The 22681-nt window shown below is 34.7% G+C and overlaps 1 protein-coding gene across 1 annotated transcript in view; it reads right to left on the reverse strand.

Moving 5' to 3' along the window:
* The window catches only part of ASB5 (ankyrin repeat and SOCS box containing 5), a 41936-nt gene extending 23077 nt beyond the window's left edge, over nt 1–18859 (reverse strand). The window contains exon 1 of the mRNA XM_006916357.2: nt 18589–18859. Coding sequence (XP_006916419.1) covers nt 18589–18784 — 196 coding nt within the window. The 5' untranslated portion in view covers nt 18785–18859. The remainder of the gene's footprint in view (nt 1–18588) is intronic.
* Between the last annotated feature and the right edge of the window lie 3822 nt (nt 18860–22681).

A 22681-nucleotide genomic window follows, 5' to 3' on the forward strand; every position in this document is an offset into this window, starting at 1 on the left:
TTTGGCCATCATCTAATCATTCTGTCTTTATCGATTAAGTGATATGGCTGAGACTAGCTTCAAAATAATACCAAGGTAACTTTTGCGGGCTTGTATTATGTTTCTGCTCAATTTATAAGCCAGGAGGTTATTTAAAATAGAAAACCTTATCATAACAGATCTCTTAGAAAGCTGATTCCTCATGCTAGATTTGGCTTGCTGATATTTTTTAAAAGATTTTTGCAGCTGTATTCATGAGTGAGATTTGATTAATTTTGTAATTCCATTTTACCCTCTTCTCCGAAAGTTACATATTATATTTATTTATTTGTTAACACGATGCTTTAAATTTTATGCTAATTCAAGTATTAAGGAGAGCCAAAATAAAATTGTAGCTATAATCTTGTCTGTATAAATGGCATCTTTTAAATATAAGTTTGGAGCTATGCATGCCTCATGTACCCAGCACAAATTCATTGTCGTATGAGGTATCACATGTAAACCATATTTGCATTCACAATTACTTATATCTATGCACAACATACAAAAAGTGCTACTTGTTATCTAACAATTATCACTCTAAAGCACTATATGTGATTTAAATCTGTAACTCCTCTTTAGAAACAAGATCTTACAACCAGTGCAGAGAGAGGCTTCCTCTAAAAGCGGCCATCTCTTTGATAAATCTCAATTTTATCTTATATCAGGTGAAAATAGCCAAACTGTGAACAGTCACTTCAGTTAAAGTGACCCATATCTCATCTTAGTCACCGCCCTCCTTATAATCTGCACTCCGAACCTAGCTTTTCAGGAATTTTCAGATCACTTTAATCATTCCTCAGTTCATTACCAGGAAGCAATGAGACCTGTTACATAAACTATGTAACCACAAAAGTCCTCCTAAATTGATCTTGGGATAAAATTAGTAATAATTATTTAAACCTTTACAGAGCTATGAGGATAATTGATGGGCCAGGATATAATAGGGAGAAAGGAAGAATGATGCTGTTAAATCAGATTTTTCTAAAACAAGTTTTTAAAATGTTGGGGAAAAAAATCTTAAAATGGAACTTTCCAGACCATCTATCAGAAATGTGCAGTACGTGTGTCCAGGAAGTACGGAATGGACTCTGAAAGATCATATAGTTTAAACCAGTATCACAGCACCAGCTGTGTCCACAGAATGGCAAAGCGGTCAGCCCACACCACAGGGCAGTTGCTTGTTTAGTGAGTGTGGGCACTGTGAACTGTCTTCCAGATAGTAAGGCCAAATGTGAACTACACCACTGAGGATATGAAGAATGCTTAAAAAACACATTTCCAGAAGCAAGTTCTCCTTCAATAACTAGAATGTCCAGATGTATGTACAGATAAAAGTACTGGAGTTATTAACACATAACAAAACGAAACTCCACTAACATTACAGGAATAATAAGGAACTTCTTTAAAAGTGATAAAGGTTAGCTACAAAAACTTAATGGCAAAATATTTAAAGCTTTCTCTCTGAATTGAAAAACAGAAATGGACACTATCATTTATAAAATTGTGTTGAAGATTAACCCATAAAATTAAGAAGAAATTTAAAATGGCATAGAAATTTAAAATTGCAATTAGAAAGGAAGAAATAAATCTGTTATATTCACAAGTAATATGATTTTCTATCTAAAAACTCACAGAACCCACAGATTCTTATTATAATTAATAAAAGAGTCTAACAAGTTGCTGGGTATAAAATTAATATTCAAAATTAATTGTATTTATGCCAATAACCTACAGGTGTAAAATGAAAAAAATTAACAAGATACTATCTATTGTGGCATAAAATAATTCAGTATTGAAGAATAAATTTTTTCAAAAATGTAAGTCCTCCTCAGGATAATCATAAGACATTTCTGAGAGACATTAAAGAAAACCTATATAAATGGGATAATATATCATGTTTATTCATTGGAAGGCCAAGCATTGCAAAGATATGAATTCTTCCTCTAAGAAATGATTACATATTAGGTTAAATGAATTCTAACAAAAACCTAACAGGTGTTTTGTGAACCGGAAAAGTTGCTTCAAAAATTTTTATATAGAATTTTAAATTACCGAGGATAGAAATTACCAAAACTATTGAGAAAATAGAACAAAGTAAGGACTTGCACCCATAGGTATTAAGATATATTCTAAAGCTGTAGAAACAAAGTGTGATATAGATCTGTAGAAATGTAATAAGAAAGCCCATAGGGAGACTCGTGCATGAATAGACACTACACTTATGCAGAGAGGATGCTGCAGTTACCAGATTATAAAAGATTTGACTTACTTTCCAATAAATGATGTAAATAGAATTGGCTATCCACTTAGAAAAAAATAGACTTACACCATTCAAAAAATCAATTTTAAGTGGATAATTTGAAAAGAAAGCTTTAAGAAGAGAACATAGAAAATAGTTTCATGATCATGAAGTACAGCAGAATGTTTTAAATTACACAAAAAGTATTAACCAAAATGGAAAAATTTATAAATTTGACTACTATTTTTAAATTAAGAGTTTCTATTCATCAAAAGAAAAACCATAAAAAGTGAAAAAACTAAGCCACAAAAGGTAGTTGTAAGTAGTTCTTTTGTTTTTTCCACTTTCTATTTAATTGTTAATGTATAAAAATAACTTCTAAAAGTTAATGAAAAAATGACCCACGGAATACATGGCAAATATCACAAAAGAAGAACAAATGTCCAACAAACATGAAAATGGCATGATTAGGGAAATAAAATATAAACCGTAAGATACACTTATATACCACCCAGACTAATTCCCATTGCAATAATGGGAAGCACAATATTCCCATACATTGCTGGGTTCATTATCGATACAACCATGTTGGAAAACAGTGTGACACTAGAAAACCGAAGATGCACATGCTGTATGACCAGGCAATTCCACTTCTAGAGCTACACAAACTTCTTTGTACTAGATGTTTGTAGCAATATCATTCATAATTGCCCCTTATTGGGAATGGGATTTATAGCATTGAAAATGAATGAACTCCAGATACATATAAATAAACCTTTTTATCATATTGGTCAGTGAAAAATGTCATGAAAGAATATTTAGAGAATGAATCAATTGATATAAAATTTTAAGGCTAAACCAAACCTTACCTATTTGGGATGTATTCATAGGAGTGGAAACTATAAAGAAAGGCAAGAAAATGATTACAATAAATGTTAGTCACCTCTCTTTGGGGACAGGGAGAGGGTGTTATGGTTGGAAAGGGTTACCTGGAAGGCTTCTGGGGTTCCAAGAATGTTCTCTATTTCCTGACTTGGATGGTGGTTAAACAGATTTCTGTTTTATAGTCTTTTATTAAATTCTATAAATTAGTTCTGTTCTTTTTTCCAGATGTAATTTATAATTAAGAAAATACTAATTAACCAAAAGAGGCCAGCCAATAAAATCAAGGAAGAGAAAACATAACACCCCAATAAGAACCGAGGAAGCACTTCTTACCCTGATGATCTTTATTCTAAGCTGCAGTATTTGGAGGCCTCCCTGTTTGCCTCCACTCCCCAAATCTGTTGAATATCTGCTCTCTGACAGAGGGTTACAGGATACTTTAGCTCTTCTCCTATTTGTGCTGAGGACTCACACTGTTCACCTCCATGAAACAGAGCATCCTAGATGATCTAGGGACTTCCTTAGTACTGAAAGTGTGTACAATGTAGAGGATGAGAAAAAATGAGAGAGGACAGGACCCCAGCATGGCTAGACAGCAAAGTTGCCAACAGTGTGCTTCAAGTGATCATATGTGGTCCTTGAAGTGAATAACTGAAAACTTGTCTGTGAGACCCCAGGGACTGTTCTGAAATGATTGTCATTATATGTTATTTGTACTCCCTCCAGTCGTTCTGGGGAGTTCAGCTGAGTACAGTCTCCAAGTTTTGGAACAGGACAAGTGAAGTCATGGGTGTGATACATCCACCAAAAGGAACTTGGGTTCTCTGTGGAAAAGCTTCTCTGGTACAAAAATGATTCACCAATAGTTAAAATAACATGAACGAACCATCGCGTTTCAGAGCTCTAAGCGGACTTAGACATCATCTACTTTAGTGATTTGTAAATGTCTTCAAAGACCTCTATGAGTTGAAGAGAGCAGCTCCAGGGTGCGGCAGCCAATATGGCATTCTGTCTTCAAACAGAGCAGCTTCCACTCCACCAGCTTCTGGGTCATCACCCACCAAAAGGCAATGGCTTAAAAAAAATAAAAGATTCAAAACCCACGGACCTTGCCTAACTCCTTTGTTTTGCAGATATAGAAACTGAAGTTGAGAGAGGGAAGGTGGTGTCTTCAGAGTTACCCAGAGCATTACCAGTGAAGGAAGACTAAAACCGAGATTGCCTGCTTCCTACCTGTGTTCTTACCGATATACAAAATTAGTACTTAATACCATGGGCAGACAAATCTAAACCAGTGAATGTGAAGAAGGAAGGCAAGCACATATCTACTAACCAGTAGCACCTCCCTCATAAAGTTTCTGTAACAATTAAATGAGTTTATCATTGTACATGTTTAGAACAGCCCCTGGCTCATAACTAAGAACCAGGTTAGTATTTACTATTCTCATAAAAAGGACACTTTTCTCGTTCTTTTTTTCCTTTACCTGCTTTGTCCACACAAGTGTTCTATTTCTACCACAGCCAGCTTGAAATTTAAAAAGTGTCACAAATTTATACAAAGAATTAAATCAGCAACCTGTGTTCTCTAGTCTGAACACGACAGCTGCTGGGAAGAAAATCTGATATGCACCACTGACAAGGACCTAATGTCAAAATAACTTTACACATAATCCCTCTCCATAGTTCTAGCCACCACTAACTGTGAGCACATGGAAGGCTGAGGCGTTAGCAGCAGCTAGAGTGTTTTATGTAGATATTTTTCAAGAAAATTGAAGAGAGAGGTCTACTGGTATTTGTTTCCACCATGCTGAACATAACTTGCAGAAGCAGGTCCTAGAGCAGAAGGCATAGAAAGTCAGGACTCCTGAGTGTGTTGCCTCAGCTACAACTTTGCAAGCCAAGGTGGCACCACAGACCCTAGCAGACCAGCTCCAGAGGCCTGTGGGCAGTCTCTCCTTGTCCAACCAGGAGGCCTAATCCACACTATGGGGCTGCTGCTCTGTCTTTCCTTTTTGTTACCTTAACTACCTAAAAGAGTTCCCGACACTGAAACAAGTCATTACTCCCACTGTAATCCTCTAGCTGCCTGTATGTGAAGACCCCATTCAGGTGCATAGGCGAAAGCAAGATTTAAAATACATAATAGAGTTAGTTATCATTCCTACCACTTTGCACACTAAAACAGATACTAAAGAATTTGGGGCACAGGAGTAATAAACAGAGTGGCTTGAACAGTGAAAAACTGAAATCCAGAGATATTATTTTCAGCAGGTATTAATCCTAAGTTTTATGTCACACCTCCCAGCACCTCCCAGCACCTGACAGATTTCTGATCCGCTTTAGAAGGAAAAAGAGCCATCTCCTGTCAGTTACAGTTCTGATATCTGGTGTTAGGGGTGTTTTATGTTTGCTCTACACACATTGAAATAGCATATTCAATTTAAATGAATAAAGAAAAAAATTTAATAATATTTGAAAGTTAGCTCAGAGTTGTTAAAATATTAATAAAAACGCATTTACTTAACATGAGTAAGGTAAACAGGTAGCACTCTTCAGCCAAAGGCAAAAAATCTTTGAATTAATAGGAGATAAAAAAAGATGCTTAAGTACATGAAGAGCCTTTAACTGATTCCAGTTAAAAAGAAATATGTAAAGGGTTTGTTTGATTTGGGGAGGAGGGCTATTGCCAATTCATGAGGCTAAAAAGAATGGGGAAAAGGGACAATAAGTCTAATTAAGAAAAGGAAGGAGTGGAAGGTATTAGTTATAATTTCTGGACGGTATTGATTTTCTGTCTTCATTTGTTTTGTGAGAATTAACTCACGGTGTCTCTCCATTAACATTTATCCAGTGTATGCCAACCACTCCCCTGGGCGAGGCAGGATTATAACAGGCAACAGCCCAGGTTGAAAGTGGTAATAAAATCCACGAACTTAAATTTGAATCCCCTCACGTTCTCTCTTTTTTCCTTCTTTGATTCCTTCCTTCCTTGACTATCATTAAGTACCTGCCATGTGCTAGGCATTTTTCTAAGCTCTGAGGATGAAATGGGTCCCTATCTTCACAAGGTTTACAGGCTAGTAATGAATGACCCAACTTGGTCAGTGTTGAATTTGGCATATCATGCGGACGAGGAGAAAGCAGACAGACAGTATTGTCATTCTATCTAGCTAGGATTATTACAAAACCCCCGAAAGATAGACTGCAATCCCGATATGCAGAAAGCTCTGGAAAAAACACTCTGCTTCTATCATAATATAGGCAAAGAAACAAAATCTCACAAGTGGTCTGGATGAGACATGTCAGAAGCAACAAAAGAAGACGGGCTCACAGTCTGAATTTCCTCTAACTCAATCACCTTAGACAAGTCCCTCTACATGTTTTTAATCTTCCATTTTCTTCTTTTGTAAAAGAAGTAGAATACCACCTACTTTGCAGAGGACAGTTACAAGAATGAAAAGAGAGAGTACATAAAGAAAGACTTTGTGAATTACCACAAAAATATGACCCACTATCATTAGAAAGTGTGAGGTAGGTCATGTCGACTCAAAGTTAGGGATGGAAAATGTTAAAAGACACACTAACCACCCCTATCAAGTCCAATCACAGGAAATTTGAGAAACTAGAGGCACACTTTATGTTGAAGAGAATGTTTGCTTTTTTCATTTCTCATCTTCTCCTTGTACCACATTAACCACATATTTACTAGAAAAGCAACACATGAGATGTGCTTCAATTTAAAAAATGGAGTATACGACAAAAATTTATATTTACAAAATAAATATATTGTTTATTTCCAAAGGGACTCTTTTTAAGTAACAAGTTTACATGGTAACACAAAAATTCAGTAATTTACTAAAAACTTTTATACACAACTTATAAAGTACAACCATGCACATATTCTGATCTCTCTCTCTCTATATACATATATATATTTTGAATAGTACTTTACTAAGTTTTAAACATAGCTTCAAAAATATCTAAGATTTAGCTCTTTTTAAAATTAGCATTTCTGCTAGAATATTAAATTCTGATATTACAACAATTGGATTTCTATACTCCGTAAAACAAATGGCCAGTATTGTATGAGCAGCATTATTCCATAAGCATCTATTGAAGACTAAGCTCGCTTCTGCAGATGTGGGTCACCATAGACTACTGGCTGTGTTGCTCAAAAAATACTACTCTCCAGTTTGTAAAGTTGCCATAAGACATTCCATTTTGAGAAAGTTCTTCTTCCATCATCCATTTCTGCCACGCTTTCAGTAGTAACACTCATTTCTGACATAAGGTTGAGATTCACACCTAGTTATGAATATTGTAGGAGGAAAACTACCCCTCAGACCTCGTAACAGCCTTAACGTTCCTGTTCTCGGATCATCACTTTGTTTCCCGATTGTAATAGATGCATGGTCTCATACTGAAGAGAGAAGACAAAAATCATTATTTGTGATTTATCGTTTTTTGGAGAGTGACTTAGCCACCTTCAGATTGTTCTTAAGTGTCCTGATAAAGGATCAAATGTTCCTGCAAGCTCTTGGAGAGGTATTTTGCAAACCTGTGTATAGGGCCCCAGACAATTTAACGTATTGCTAGAGTTTAAGGTTATTTGATGATTCTATGCAATAATTCTGCATCCTTATTTGCAGATACAATTCTATTTAAAAAAAAATTTTTTTAAGTCTATTTTTATCCTTCCTCATAAGGAAAAAAACCTTTTTATAAGATATATTCAATGAAAAAAAAAAAAGTTTTGTTTGCTTCCTGAGGAGACCAGTTGGCAGAAAGGAGCAGAGAAAATAAAGGAAAAATTGTCAAATCCCTGAACTAGCTGACTCAGCGCTTCCCGGTTTGTGCTGTCTTTATTGTTTTCTTTGTCTTCCCTTTTAAACTGCCATTGATTAAGAGAAAAGAAAATAAAAGAGCAAGAGGGAAGGTTTGGCAGGAGAACTGAACGTCTGATGCTCTGGTCCATTGGAGGTTAACTAGCTTTGACTCTTTCTGTGGCACCCACTCTAAAAGAGTAACCGGAAATTTGCCGTTACACGCCATTGCAATATGCCACTACACGTTTCTCATAATGCTCTTCCAGAAACGCCCAGGTTTCCTACAGTATAGCCATGACCAGGTTTGCCCAGGAATACATTTCTTTCCGAAGAATTTCTAGCAAGAAGAGTTTCATGGACAGAGTAAGATTGTAGAAGAAATTTCTGCAAGTAATTTTAAAATGCCCACTCTGCACCAGCCTTTCCACCACGGCATTGTGGTGAGGCTCAGCCACGCTAGTCAAGCTCTCTGCATTCCATGCTCCAATTCTATGTTATGGCTCAGAATGTCTTGCTTTTTATTTTTATTTCTATCTCTCTCTCTCTCTCTCTCTCTCTCTCTCTCTGTGTGTGTGTGTGTGTGTGTGTGTGAAGGCCGTCAGAGAAAAATATCTGAATGACAGGAATAGCTTAGGTCTTAAATGCACAAAACAAACTTTTTGCTTGTGTTTTTTGGAAAATTTTGCATTTTGAATGCTTTTTAAATAGTTACAACTCTGCATAGAAAGGGCCAGAAGACAGATCGCATGGATGGCACAGAGACCTTATGAGCTGGAGGCTTGATTCTGCCATGGCCCTTGTTCGCATGGTGTGACAGATCAGTAGTGGGACAGGCAACTGGTTGAGAGGAAAAGCTCAGCAATGGGATCTGAGTTGAAAGTCTACTTCTTCCAGTTACTAACTAAAAAGTTGACAACTTACTTAACTTTTCAGAGCTTCAGTTTGTTGTTTTTAAATCGGCACGTACATAAAATCAACCGCTTAAGTTCTGAAACCTTCTCCCTAAAGAGCTAACGTGGTGCCGAAGCACAACACCTGCTTAGCAGGTAAGTCTGGTATTATCATGTACTTACAGCAATTGTTTAGAAAACACCATTTATTATAATTTCACCATCTTTTCTTACTGATGCTTCTCTATGTTACTAAATTGTGACATTTTTGTCCTGTTTTTGAAAAGTTTAAAGGACAATATAAAGAGCCAAAATTTGTGGAGCATTATCTATATGCCAGACACTGTGGCAAATAGTTTAGGTAATAAATTATATCTCATATAAAATGTACAATAACCCTCTGAAATAAATATCACTATTTCCATTTACTAAAGAAACTGAAAGCTATAGACTTTAAACAACTTTCCTAAGATGACACAACTAGAAAGTGCTAGAGACATAATAGAAAAATTTATGTGTGGCTAAATCATGGTTGTCCGCAACGTGATTTAAAACTCCATTTTTCCCTAATTTAAGGTCTTTTTTTTATTGCATAAATATTTGCTGAGTTTCTTCAGTATCCAAGGCACTGTTTTTCCTGTATGCCATTGGCAGTTATTTCAAGGACTAAGTGACTTTTCTCCTCCTCCAGAATAACAGCTGTTTTTCCCTGTGGCCCTGTGATAATTCAGAATCTAATTATTAGGCAAGAATCATGTTTATCTCATGAGGCTTAATTACAAAATTCTTTTTTTTTCCTTCTAATTAAATTGTTTGTCCTCCAAAATCTTATTTTTTTAATAATCAAAATATTCATTACAAAGCTGTAGAACCAGGTTTGTGGTTGTGTCTGCTTTTAAAAATTAAGCTCTAAGTAATTATAAAAATCTCAATCACTGAATCCAATTAACTTTCATAAATAAAAATAACTTTTAAAAAATTTTATCATTACTTCCAGTTGACCTTGAATATTAAGCTTACTTAAACAGATTTCCCTTTCTTTCACATTCTGGGAATGTTATACCAATTAGATATGCAAGTACCATTTTAGGATTTAATATTCATTGTATAGGAGGTAGTTTCTCCAAGCCAAACTACTCTTGCTCTGTTGATTCTTTGAGTAATGGTAAATAGCCATCAAACTTAATTTCTATACTAGATTTTAGATTTTACTAGATTTTACGAGATGGGTTATTTCATCATAACTACAAGGAATTGAGAGAGGGAGAAATGCTCAATTTTCATTTAGCTCCTTTTATTTTAGTTATTGGAGAGTCACTATGAAGAAATATTCGTTCCTGGACTCAATAGATCTGTCATTCTATGTATTTGAACTCTATAGGGACTAGCACTGTTTCCTTTTCCCAATTCCCCATTCTAAATATTGAATGGTTCAGAGGGAAATAAGACATCAAGCTTCCAAATTGAGAAATTTATTTGATGCATCATTCCACTCAAAAAAATGACTTACTACTTTCACTTGATGGGTGATAGATAGCTCATAAATCTCAGTGCCTAATCAATATTAGTTTGGTTGTTACTGAAGAGTTGTCACTCACAGACTCATCATTACATATGGTCTCATTATTTAACTGCTATTGTAGTGTGTGGAGACCTCTTTAGAGGAGGAGTAACTTCCTTCAGTACTTGAGCAGCAGCCTACCTGACTCAGTCAATTAACAAGGAACTTTGCTGGGTGATGACGATGAGGAGCGGATTTTCCATCGCTGGGCCTGAACCTTAATTGTGTCATTGTCCGTTTTCATTTAAATCTAGCTGCACACTTGACAGCTGAGTGGAGCCAGTGTTTCTATTTAAGAACATGAATGGCATTTAGGCATTAAATTTCAGTAAGTTTGTACTCTGCCCATAGTTTAAGACTCTAAGCCTTTTGGAAAGAGAGTATGTATTTCTGAACGTTTCTATTTTGCTCAGTAGGTAATGATGACATGGAAATTTTAGCTGCTCTGGTGGAGAGAGGATGCCTTCCTGCCATCTCACATAGTTATGCACATTTCTAACGGGTCCAAAATATTTACTGTTGTTTTAATCCCTAGGAAAGAATGCTGCAAGGATATTCAGTTAGGATTCATTTTATAAGGTGGTTAGGCTCTGTAAAGATGCGTGTGACATATAACATTTGAAATAAACTAGGACAGTTTAGTTTTAAACATGATTTTATCCTTTCCATTAAAGAAAAATTTCTCTTAAAGCTCAACTGCTGAAGATTCATCAAAGTAGAGTTGTTCTGTTCAGAGAGCGGGGGGGGGGGGCAATGGAAACCTTGTCCCCTCATACCACCCTAACCTCTCAGTCCCTGAGGCTCTTCTAGAAAATTCTTAAATCTACTTAAAAGGCAATTTATAAAATCCTGTAACCAATGGAGAATTATAAGATCGAGAAAAAAGATCATTCTAATACATGTTCTCCCTCAACCTAAATTTCAAAATGGACTTGTTTAATCACAGCCCACCTGGAAGTGCTAACAATTTATGAGACTCTTTAAGCCTCTCTCTCCCAGATCTGATATTCTTTGGACATTTCCATTGTTAAAAGGTTTGCTTTGCAGTGTTGCTGAGAGAAGCCTGGAAAGAATGAATGATTTGTTCTTTATGCAACTGGTAAAGAAGAAAAGCCAAAAGTTTACACAGTCCTAAGCAAACTCACCCTTCCTTCCTTCCTTCCTTCCTTCCTTCCTTCCTTCCTTCCTTCCTTCCTTCCTTCCTTCCTTCTTTCCTTTCCTTTTCTTCCCCTCTTTTCCTTTCCCTTCTCTTCTCTTCCCTTCCAAAACTATTTGAGGGTGGTTTTGGAGAAAGAGGCATTACAAATACTCCACCTGCTTTCAATGACATGGTTTGTCTGTCATTAAAGATAAACTTTCCTCTCTCCTCCCCAGGTTGGGAAATGAGCTTAATTGTTGGGAAATGTGCTAAAATTGTTGCAAGAACCCACAGAACTGCCAGGGAGCCAATCCGAGGATGCACACTGACAAGTTAACATCGAGAAGGTATTCTATCTTCTCTGAGATGTGGTTCGTGAAATGCACACAATGACAAATTAACTCATTACACCAAGGATTTTATAAAAATATTTATGGTGGTAATTATTTCCATCATTAGTGAATGAAAACTCTTAATAGAACCACTTACTTTTGGATGTGTGATTTGAGAAGATGTGTTTATTTTTCACATTGGCACAAAGCACCCAACAATGTGTCCTCATCTAAGGTTTAGACTTCAACCTTCGTCTCAGATGAACCAGGCTCGTTTAGTTCTGCATTGTAAACTTTCTCCTTGTCTTCATATTCAGCTTGGTTTCATCTACCCTTGCACAGAACCAGATATGTTCTGCCTTTGAAGTTTTACCTCATTGAGAAATGAGTTGTCTAATACTCCCAACAGACTTCCTAAGAGAACATTCATTGCAAAACTTATTGTAGCACCTTATAACTTTCTACTTGCTTAATGTTTGGTTGTTTTATATGTGCAAGATTTGGCTCCACTCACCTAAGTCTCCTTTTACTCTAAAAGTAAGTCATATGCAATATGTGGTAAATGTATAAATACATATATGTTCACACCCACATGTATATAAATATACATGTATCCTGTGTACATGTTGCACATAATATTGTGCCAGGAGCAGAGTAGGTATCCAAATATTTATTGAACTGAATTAAATTCAAAACTGTATTGGTTATGTCAATTAATAAGAAAAATAGCTTATTTTAATAAATTACCACCACCTAAAAGAAGTAAATTGGAAAGTAGGTCAAGACCTAGCTTTCATTCTTTAATTGTCCTTATTATATAAAAACTTTAGAGCTGACAGTAACAATGTCATCTATCAATGTATACAAAATTTGTTTTGAAAATTTTTACCAAAGTACTTGGCAGTTTTCAAAAAGCTTAATGGATAAGCAATGATCATACTTGTTCTTTCTTAAAAATAAATTCTTTTAACAATAAAACTCTGAACCTTTTGGCAAAGATTTAGGCAGGAGGTATATGAGTTAGAATAATAATAATAAAATAATAATAATAATAATAATAATAATAATGAAAGTTGAAGTGAAAAGTGAATAGAGGATGAAAGTGTGAAATTGAGAAGCTTTCAAGCATTATGAATAAGGATGTATGCATATTGTTGATACAGCTTTTATTTAACTAACATATCCCAGGCAGAAGCATTTTCTCCCTCCTCTGTGCTCCCAAAACACTTTTTTAATCTTGTAAAGTAGGACTTACACACTTTTAAGTGACTTGATTATCTGTCTGTCTCTCCCACTTGACTATATACACCTTTAGGAAAGGGACTGTGGTATGTTTGTATATTTTATCCTTAATACTAGCACAGGGCTTTGACATAGATGACACACAAGTAAATGATGTAAGTAATAAGTGAGCAAATAAATTAATGGCTAAAGGGAGGAAGAGAGGAACAAAAAGAAATGAAAAGAGTATTCCTAAGAAAATTGAACCCTCCTAAGCTATAATCAACTATGCCAAGTTTCTTAATTCTAAAAATTCATGTGTTTCTCCAAATATAGAGGAATAAGAAAGATAATACATTAAAAAACCATCTTTTGTAAGCTTGAAACTTTGTCCCCAGATTCCATTCTTAATTCAGTATCGTAATCATTTCTTCCAAAAAAGTACTCTGGCATATCTGAAAATGAGTATAACATGGGCAAAATTAAAATCTCTTAAAAAATTTTTTTGTAGCACTTTTGATTATAATGTCATGCCTTTTGTCACAATAAAACAGATCTACTGATTCAAGTTATTCTTATGTGGAGTTCTACCTAAGTACAGAAAATGTATCCCCAAACTCTCACATCTTTAAGGTATTTTTGTACCTTTGTTGAGTGAACACCATGAAATAAATCTTCCTACAGATTTGTCTCTTGAAATTTTTCACTGCTGAGATTTTGAGAAATGTTCCTAATGAAACTAACCTCAGACGAAATCAACACAGCAGCCCCAAAATCACACAAAATGGGTTGCTCCTCAGAAACCATTTAAGTATCACTGCTGTTGCTGTTGCTGGCACCTGCTGTAAAATTAAATTCCTGAAATTGTTTTCAGTCATAGTGGGGACTTTACTGATAGAGGAAACAATGATATTACATTCTATAAAATCCTAGCTGCTTTTCTTACCCTGGTTACACTATTCTCCAAATGACAAATACTTTGACTTGTGGAAGCATGTTGACATTGCAGTCCGTTTCCAAGTATCAACAATAAAAAAAAAATTGCATGCTTAATGGGAACCCTAAAAACGAATTTATGAAATCACAAGCACAAATAGCCTATCAGATGATTTCACATCCATTCTCTATTCTATATAAGGTCTCAACCAGGAAAGGAGTGCCTGAAGAGGTTAGGTGTCATGAGATTGTTTTTCAAGCAGCCTCACAGAGAGACATTAGCCTGATGTATTTTCCACAGTCTAGAATTTGGTCCATGGCCTTGCAGGCTTGGAAACTTGATCTATCAACAAAGCTGGAGCAAATTCACATCCTGGAGGTAGATTTATAACTCAAAGAGCACAAAATACCAAAAATTGAAAAATCAAGATGCAAATACATTAATTTACAACGATGACCCTAGTGTCAGATGGACTAAAACACTGCTGGGCCAAGCTAGCACATTTTCTTCCTTTGGACAAATCTAGATAGAGAACCAAATTATAATCAGAAGTTACTAACTGATGACAAAAAAGTGAGACGACAGGAACATATTAAATAAATTAAATGCCAGACTAGAATTAAGATTCTAGTTCTACTACTTCCTGATTTACCCTGATATTTCACACTAGAGATAGGCAACCTACCAGACTCATCAAGCAGCTAAGGATGCCATGTCTTCAGGGTGGCATTAGCTGGGAATTGCAGACTCTCCTGTGTGGCTAATTAATATGTTTCTGACTGACATATTTTTCTTTAGCTACCTTAAATCTAATTCTGGGAGAAAATCAGTTGCCTAAGGTAACATTTGCTCTCTCTGGTAATGCTATTTAAAGGATTCATCAGATTCATTCATTCCTCTTTTCATCTTTTCTTTCTTTCTTTTTTTTTTTTTTATAGTCATTCTTTCTTTTCTATACATACCAACAAGTCTAGGTCCTCATTGCCTTATGGCAGGGGCCTACTGGTCTACCTACCTCAAACCGGTCCTATTGTGCAACTCCAAAGATCACTACAATATAAATCTACTTTAAAGTAGGATTTTATACAGGTCTTTTCCCATTTTCCCACCTTCACTCATACCAGAAACTTTCAGTGATTCCTACCACCTTCAAAGTTAAGTTCTAATTGCTTAGCTTGCCATTTAAATTCTTTCATAACTGTGCCCAATTTATTATCATTTTTCCACTTCATGAACCTACTACTCCAGTCCAATCTCTTCATATTCTCTGTGTACCCCTAAATTCATGCATCTATTCATTCCTGGGGTCAACTCGAGATCTACCTCCTCCATGAAACTATCTCTGAAAGTCCAGATCTGAAACTAACCTTTCCATTCTTTAGATTCATTTGGTATTTAGTATTTCTGGAAAGCAATTATTATATGTTGATATACCATCTCCTTAATTAGAATAATCTCCTTACTTACAGGTGGGAACTGTACATTTTGCCTTTGTTATATTCTATTTCTTTAGTTCCTTAATATCAGGGGTACTCAAACAACAGGCCTTAGAACTTGCCCTGTCCACTTGTAGGTAAAACTACTACATTTCTTTCAGAGCCTCAGATAAAACTTGAAAAAAATTAGCCTTAACAGAAGATAGGAGCTGCCTCTTGAATTGTCCTTGGGATATTAGTAGTTCATGGCTTCTTCTAGGTCCTGGGAATGATTTCAGAAATCAGTGTACTCCCTCACACCATCTTTTGCTCTCTGTACTGTTTGATATTACAACACCTCTCTGTACTGTTTGATATTACAACACCTTTCACTGTCAATCTCAAAGTAGAGTGTTAGTTTTAAAAATAAGCTAGACCTCTGATATATAGAGATTATTATCAGGATATTAAACAGCAAGAATGATACAGGAGGTAGTTATATAGAAAAGCATAACAAATACATCTTTTAGTATGATGGTGGAGTTGATAAAATTTTTTCATACAAAAGATATGTTAGGTTTACTGGAATACCAAAGAAATCAAGAAGGAAATAACCTTAAGCTATTTTAGCTACCATTTAGCCTTTCAGCATTCTTGTTGTGTAATCATACCTTGACCAGAAGCCTCATTGTAAAGTGCTTTAAAAAGACCACCCAACATTTGTCTAATACAATGAGCTGATGTGCAGTCATATCTAGGAAGACACAATCTCTATCATTTCGTAGCACAGCATTACTGCTCATGGGGAGGACATCAGAATGTTGTCAACATGGTCTTCTGTGATTGTGAAAGACATGAAAATACACACATCAGCTCATATTTCATGGAATTTGGCAAGCCCACATCAGAAATGTTGGGGAACAATCTGGCTAAGTCTTGAAAGTAGGAAGGAGAAATCTAATTCAAAGTGGAGTGAAGGTGATAATCTTTCCTAGGAAGGAGGAAATTGCCAGATTAAGCAGAGGCAATTAAGCTTGATTAGTTAATTATAAAAATACAGTCAAAATAAAAATAGTTTAATTGTAGTAAATAAAAGTAAAAGCCATATTAAAATGGAGTAATAATTTCCTGGGCAAGGAATAATTAATTCTTAGAGGTAGACGATCAAGAAAGAGTTTGTAAGATACCTGATTGTCTTCCAATATAAAAAACCCGAAGATTAATTATGCTTATACCGAACGAAAATTATCATGATATATTCTATTTAACATATGCATTAATGTAAGATATTAGAAGACAAAATTTTGTGAAATAGATCCAATTTAAAATCAACACAAAACAAAATTTTTAAAAACTTGATATTCCCAGGAAAAGTGTTCTCTAACTGTGAGTGATAACTTCTTTCTTTTTTGTGACATAATCTGAGAGTTCTAATATGTCTTAACACAAGCTGACAAAGGTAGACAAGAAAATAGAAGCCATTTGTTATATTCCAATGAGTTCCCAGTTTAAACACACTGAAAGTAGACTACAGAGGGGATGATTGTTTATTTTCATTTGTAAATATGTTTGAAAAGGAGCTTCCATAGCTTCCTCTAAATCCCTTGTCAACTCACAAAGAAATGTGGATTTTTAGCCCATATTTCACATTTTTGTGTATGACAATTTTCATAATACACAGACAAGATTTGAGTTTGAAGTAAGGAGCTATAAGCTGCCTAAGAGAGTAAACTTTAGGACCTTATGATCATATAATCTATTTACCCTTATATCTAAAAATATGATTTTTGTTTTAAAATCAAGTCTTTTATGTTTGCAAAATACTCTACTTACCAATATAATGTATGCCACATTTAAATAGTTATACCTGTTAGAAAGGAGAGCTGGTGGGCGAATGATTAAATACCACTATTTCCTCTAGATAGATCCCACCTTCCATGTGAAAGTTGCAGTCTGGCATTTAGATTTTCTTCACTTTAAATGAGTACATGAAGTCCTTACTTAGTATAAGAAAAATTTTCCTTGGGAAAAATATTATCTACCTCACACATTAAAAAAATATTTGCTACTTTCACTCAACTTTCCATGTACTTAAAGAGCACTCTAGAGTTAAAATGACTTTTCACAAGTTGAAGATGTAGAAAAATCATTTAAGAAGGCAAATTTTCTACTCTAAGTGCTCTTTTTTATAGTACATTCTTTAATTATGAGATAGCATATTTTGATTCTGAAATTTTAAGTTACTTTAGAGGTATTTTGGGCTCTAAAATAATCATGTTTGCCTGCTGATTTTCAAACCAGAAATTAATCAAAAGACTATAAGCAATTAAAATGTCACCTCGAAACCCACTATAAGAACTGTTTTTATTGTACAGATATCAGTCCAATAGAATGTAAATGATTTCACAACCTTTAAAGTCTAACTTTAAAATTATTGTTTCTCATTTGGTCTAATATTTCAATTTATTCCAAGAAACATGGATGGATGTACTTGGCTGTACACATATAAAATTTGTTAATTCATATTCCTATCCTCTTCTAATTAATTTTTTTACAAATCATGCATAGCAACAATTCCATCAGAAAAACACATGCCATAAATCTTAATATTTGCAATATAGTGCATTATTTCATAATCAAGTGGTTAATCTTAGGAAAATAAAAGTCGTGAAAGACAAACAAAACCTTCAAATCTCTTTAATAACAATTATTTTACATATAACTAAATATTTTAATTAAAAATCATAAAAATTTGTGTACATATTAAAGGAAAGGACAATTGAAGTGTAATCAGAAACTGAACCCTCTAAAACTATGGCTTGGCAAATAAAATTTTTAAAGTTCTTAAATATTAATAGAAAAATGTACATTTAATAATATGTTTCCATTAATCTATTTTGAAATGATACCTTGATTTTATTAACCCAGACATTGATACAGCAAAGTAATTTTCTTTTTTATGAAACCACGAAGGGGAGTTAACAAATATTTTCCGTAACCAGAAATTTACAAAATATTCACTTTGAAACAGTCCATAAAGAAAACATGTGATGTTTTCTTGGACTGTAGATGAAATGATAGTTAAACTCAACTTGAAACAAGAGAGCGTTACTATCAACATACCTTGTCCTTGGGTTACTCCATAAAATTCAGCTGCTATCCTTGCCGCTTCCTTGCGGTTGCCTTTCACGATGTAGAAATGACTGAGGATGGCAAGGCTGATTTTCACAAAAAGCTTAAAACAGAAAAGTGAAAGTATTGTAAAGTAGACATTGGATAACTGTTGAGCAAATGGTCGGCTTTCTTCTAACACCGACATTGCTGCACAGGAATCTGTGGCGGTCTTCGGTGAGATCCAAGTCTCAAATGTGCCTGGCTCTCGTCCGGGATTCTCCTGAACAGCTGGTCTTGAAGAAAGAAAATATCAGCTGGTAATGATGCCTCCAGCTCAAAATATTTATACTGACCATAAAAGTTCTTTGCAAACTCCGATTGGTCTGACAATATTCCAGGAAAACAACTGCAACACGTGCCTCGTTTGCTAGACTCCTGACTTTCCAGTCTCAAAATAAATAAACACCCCACCTCTCTGCTCTGAATTTCAAAATCCAGGTATTGAAATTTATATACAGATTATTTCCTTTTTTATTAGTATCTAATTAGTATGAACACTTTGAAAACTGTGTATGGGGTTTCTGTTGTTAATGTAAATGATATCCATAACAGCAAGAAAACTTAAGTCCATCAATTCAAGCCTATAAAATGGCCCTATTTGTAGATCATGATCTAAATCATCAAATAGTCCATGACGATGATCTTCATGACTACTCATCAGATTATCCAATTATGTTGCTTTGACCGTTGTCAGAAAAAAAAAATGTTTACACATGGATTGACTGGAAAGCCATAGAATAATGACTTTAGACTGTTCATTCATTCAGTGAAAACTTTTTAAGCAATAACAATGTGTCAAACATTTTGCTTGATGCTCGGGAGCCAAAGAAAAAATGTAATGTCCCTGCCACAAGTTTCTCATAGTCCAGAGGAGGAAACAGGAAAGAAGTCAGACAAATCCAGGTGAGGACAGGGTATCATGGGAGCACAAAGAGTAAGGGCATAATTCTGATAAGGAAGAGTCAAAGAAGGCTTCCTGGAAGAGGTGACATATACAAACAGTTATCAAGTAAACATTAGTATTTCATCTAGACTACCTAGAACCAAGCAAAACAATATACTTTTTAGGCCTATAATCTTTGTTAACTCTAATTTGATTTATTTTATGAATGAAATGCAACTGTCATAAGGGCATGCTTAGGCAAGCTATAGTTTTAAAAGAGATATAGAGTAAAATATTAAGAAAAATGTAGAGTGGCAATATTTTGGTACATAGCCAAAAATAATATTTCAAAACATAAAATGGCATATTATATAGGGAACTTATTTATACATTTATACAACTAGGTTTGGGGCCTATTAATCATTGTATTGTTTCCCAATTTTCTGAGAAGCTCCAAAATAACAAATCATAAAAAAACACCAATGTTCATAGCAGCATTATTCACAGTGGCCAGGACATGGAAACAACCGAAGTGTCCTATGATAGATGATTGGCTAAAGAAACTGTAGTACATATACACAATGGAATATTACTCAGCTATAAGAAGAGATGAAATACTGCTATTTGTGACAATGTGGATGGACCTTGAGATAATCATGCTAAGCAAAATAAGCCAGACAGAAAAAGTTGAAAATCACATGATATCACTTATATGTGGGATATAAACCTAAAAGCAACAAATGAACAGGACAAACGAACAGAGACTCATGGACATGGACAATAGACTAGTGGTTACCAGAAGGTAGGGAGGGAGTGGTGGGAGGAGGGAGGTCGATGGGGTAAAAGGAGTCAAATATGTGATGACAAAAAGATCTCTAACTATGGGAGGTGAATACATAGTGTAAACATATATGCCTTACTGTTAAAGTGTACACCTGAAACTTATTGGATTTCGTTAACCAATGTCACCATAAAAAATAAATTAATTAAGTTTTAAAAATCTATACAAAAGACATAAGAAAATAGAAGTGGCCTTCTTAGAATAAAAGAGCATACCAATGATTGGTGATATTAGTAAGTGCTGGGTGCTTCTCTGACTTGCTGTATGCTTTTAATGCCGTGTATCTTATCTGACCGAACTGATTTACATGAAACATTCCTGAGACAAAGGAGACATTGCTATAAAATAAATATGTCAAATAAAGTAAGCTTCTTCGTTCCCAAATGATTGAGTGGCTCTTAGTAAAATAAATTGTCATTATATTAAAAAGAAATCACTGAGTTCTTTATGAAAATAGCCCTTGATATTGTTTTCACAGGCAGAGAACTAGACCCAGTGTCCATTTCATCTGTGCTCTGGGAATCAATGAAAATTAACTCTAATGTATTGAAGGTAAAGTAACCAAATGTTTCTCCCTTTCAGTTGTGGTGCAATTATGCCAGTTAAGTAGTTACATGACCATCACCTCCAGTTGGTCTTCCCTCTGGCATTGTGATGCCTGACTACACACAGGAGAGGCAGGCTCCAGGGACAGCTGGACCATCACAATGCTCTGAGTCACTGCAATGACTTCCACTTCAGTGCTTCAGAATTACAAATAAATTCTGCCTAAGTCACGACTGAGCGTCTAAGGTTTCACTCTTTCATCTTTACCAGTAAATGCTATCATAAATAATTATCTCTACATGAGCTAATCAGATGCCTAGATTCTTTTGGGTTGAGAAATACTTTTATTTCAATAAGGCTGCTATCATTGGGCTTTATGTTTAATTCCCTACAGTTTTACTACTAGAAAAATACTACTGTCTAATATTTAGGATTTTATGTCAAGTTGTCGAGTTTTGTTTTAATGAGTTCCTTGATTCCCATCACAATTTTCTGTGTGGATATATACTCTCTTTTAGCAGCTTTTACAATCTCTAGTTCTATTAATCACTAAATAAAGATTAAAGCTAAATAAAATAACTCACAGTAAGTTAACTCATCAAATGTAAATGAGATGCTGTATTTTCATATTATAGATCTTTCCAAATAACACCACAAATAACTTTATTAGTATTTAAGAGACATATGAAAAGTATCGTGCCCCTATCTTCTAAGCATTAGCATTTTCTTTAAAAAAAAAAAAGCGATTAGTAATTTAACTGATTTATTCAGATAATACTTTTATAATTTACATTGTTGAAAGGTTTTATTGAGATAATACTTTTATAATTTACATTGTTGAAAGAATGTGGAAGGGGTATTTGGTTGATTAGCCAGTACATCCCAACTATCCTAATTTTGTTTGTTTCAACCAACCAATCAATTAATCAATCAAACCCAAACTGAGCTCAACAATTGTGTTTCTAGGATTGGTGACAGAATGAGTGATGTGAGAGAAGTTAAAAACACAGGAAGAAATCATTTATTGAAAATCCACTATATTCTATATAAATCTTCTCATTTAATATCTCTATCTCAGAAGGGTATTATTATTTAATTTTAAAGGTGTAGAAAGTTGGGTTCAGAGAGTTTAGTGACCTATAAAAGTTTATTATGAGCAATAGCACTATCTGAACATAGTTCTGACTCTAAAATACATGTTCAAGTTACTGCTTATATTTTCTATTTTTAAGAATTTACAATCCGAATGAGCAAATATCATTTATGCATACAGAGAATGAGACAGTTGCCCAAATTCTCTCTCTCTCTCTCTCTCTCTTTCTCTCTCTCTCTCACACACACACACACACACACACACACACGGAAGAGATCACTTTGAGATTGTATTTAATCAGGTACCCAAATTAGTACCTAAATTAGGAGGGCAAGATATACGCAATGATTAAATTAAATGGAATCTTGTATGTACTCAAGAAATGGGAAAAAAGGAAAAAGAGAATGCTTCATGATGGGGCTAATACTTTTGGATTATTCAAAGCTAAGAGTTGGTGAGTAACTCCCATAAAAACAACAGAGAAGTAGATAGAAGGGTCAAAATAGAGTAGTCAAGAGTTACTACATTCAAAACATAGAGAAATGATTAAAATGAAAAAGAATAAAGATAAAGAAAAGGATATTAGGTCTGGCCAGAGGAATTCACTGGCTTTCAGCTCAGTATTTTAGTATGATTGTGAAGTAGGAATCAGGGCAGCAGTATGAAGGTGTGATCCTAA

Source organism: Pteropus alecto, unplaced genomic scaffold (assembly GCF_000325575.1).
Source record: "Pteropus alecto unplaced genomic scaffold, ASM32557v1 scaffold24, whole genome shotgun sequence".
NCBI classification, from domain to species: domain Eukaryota; kingdom Metazoa; phylum Chordata; class Mammalia; order Chiroptera; family Pteropodidae; genus Pteropus; species Pteropus alecto.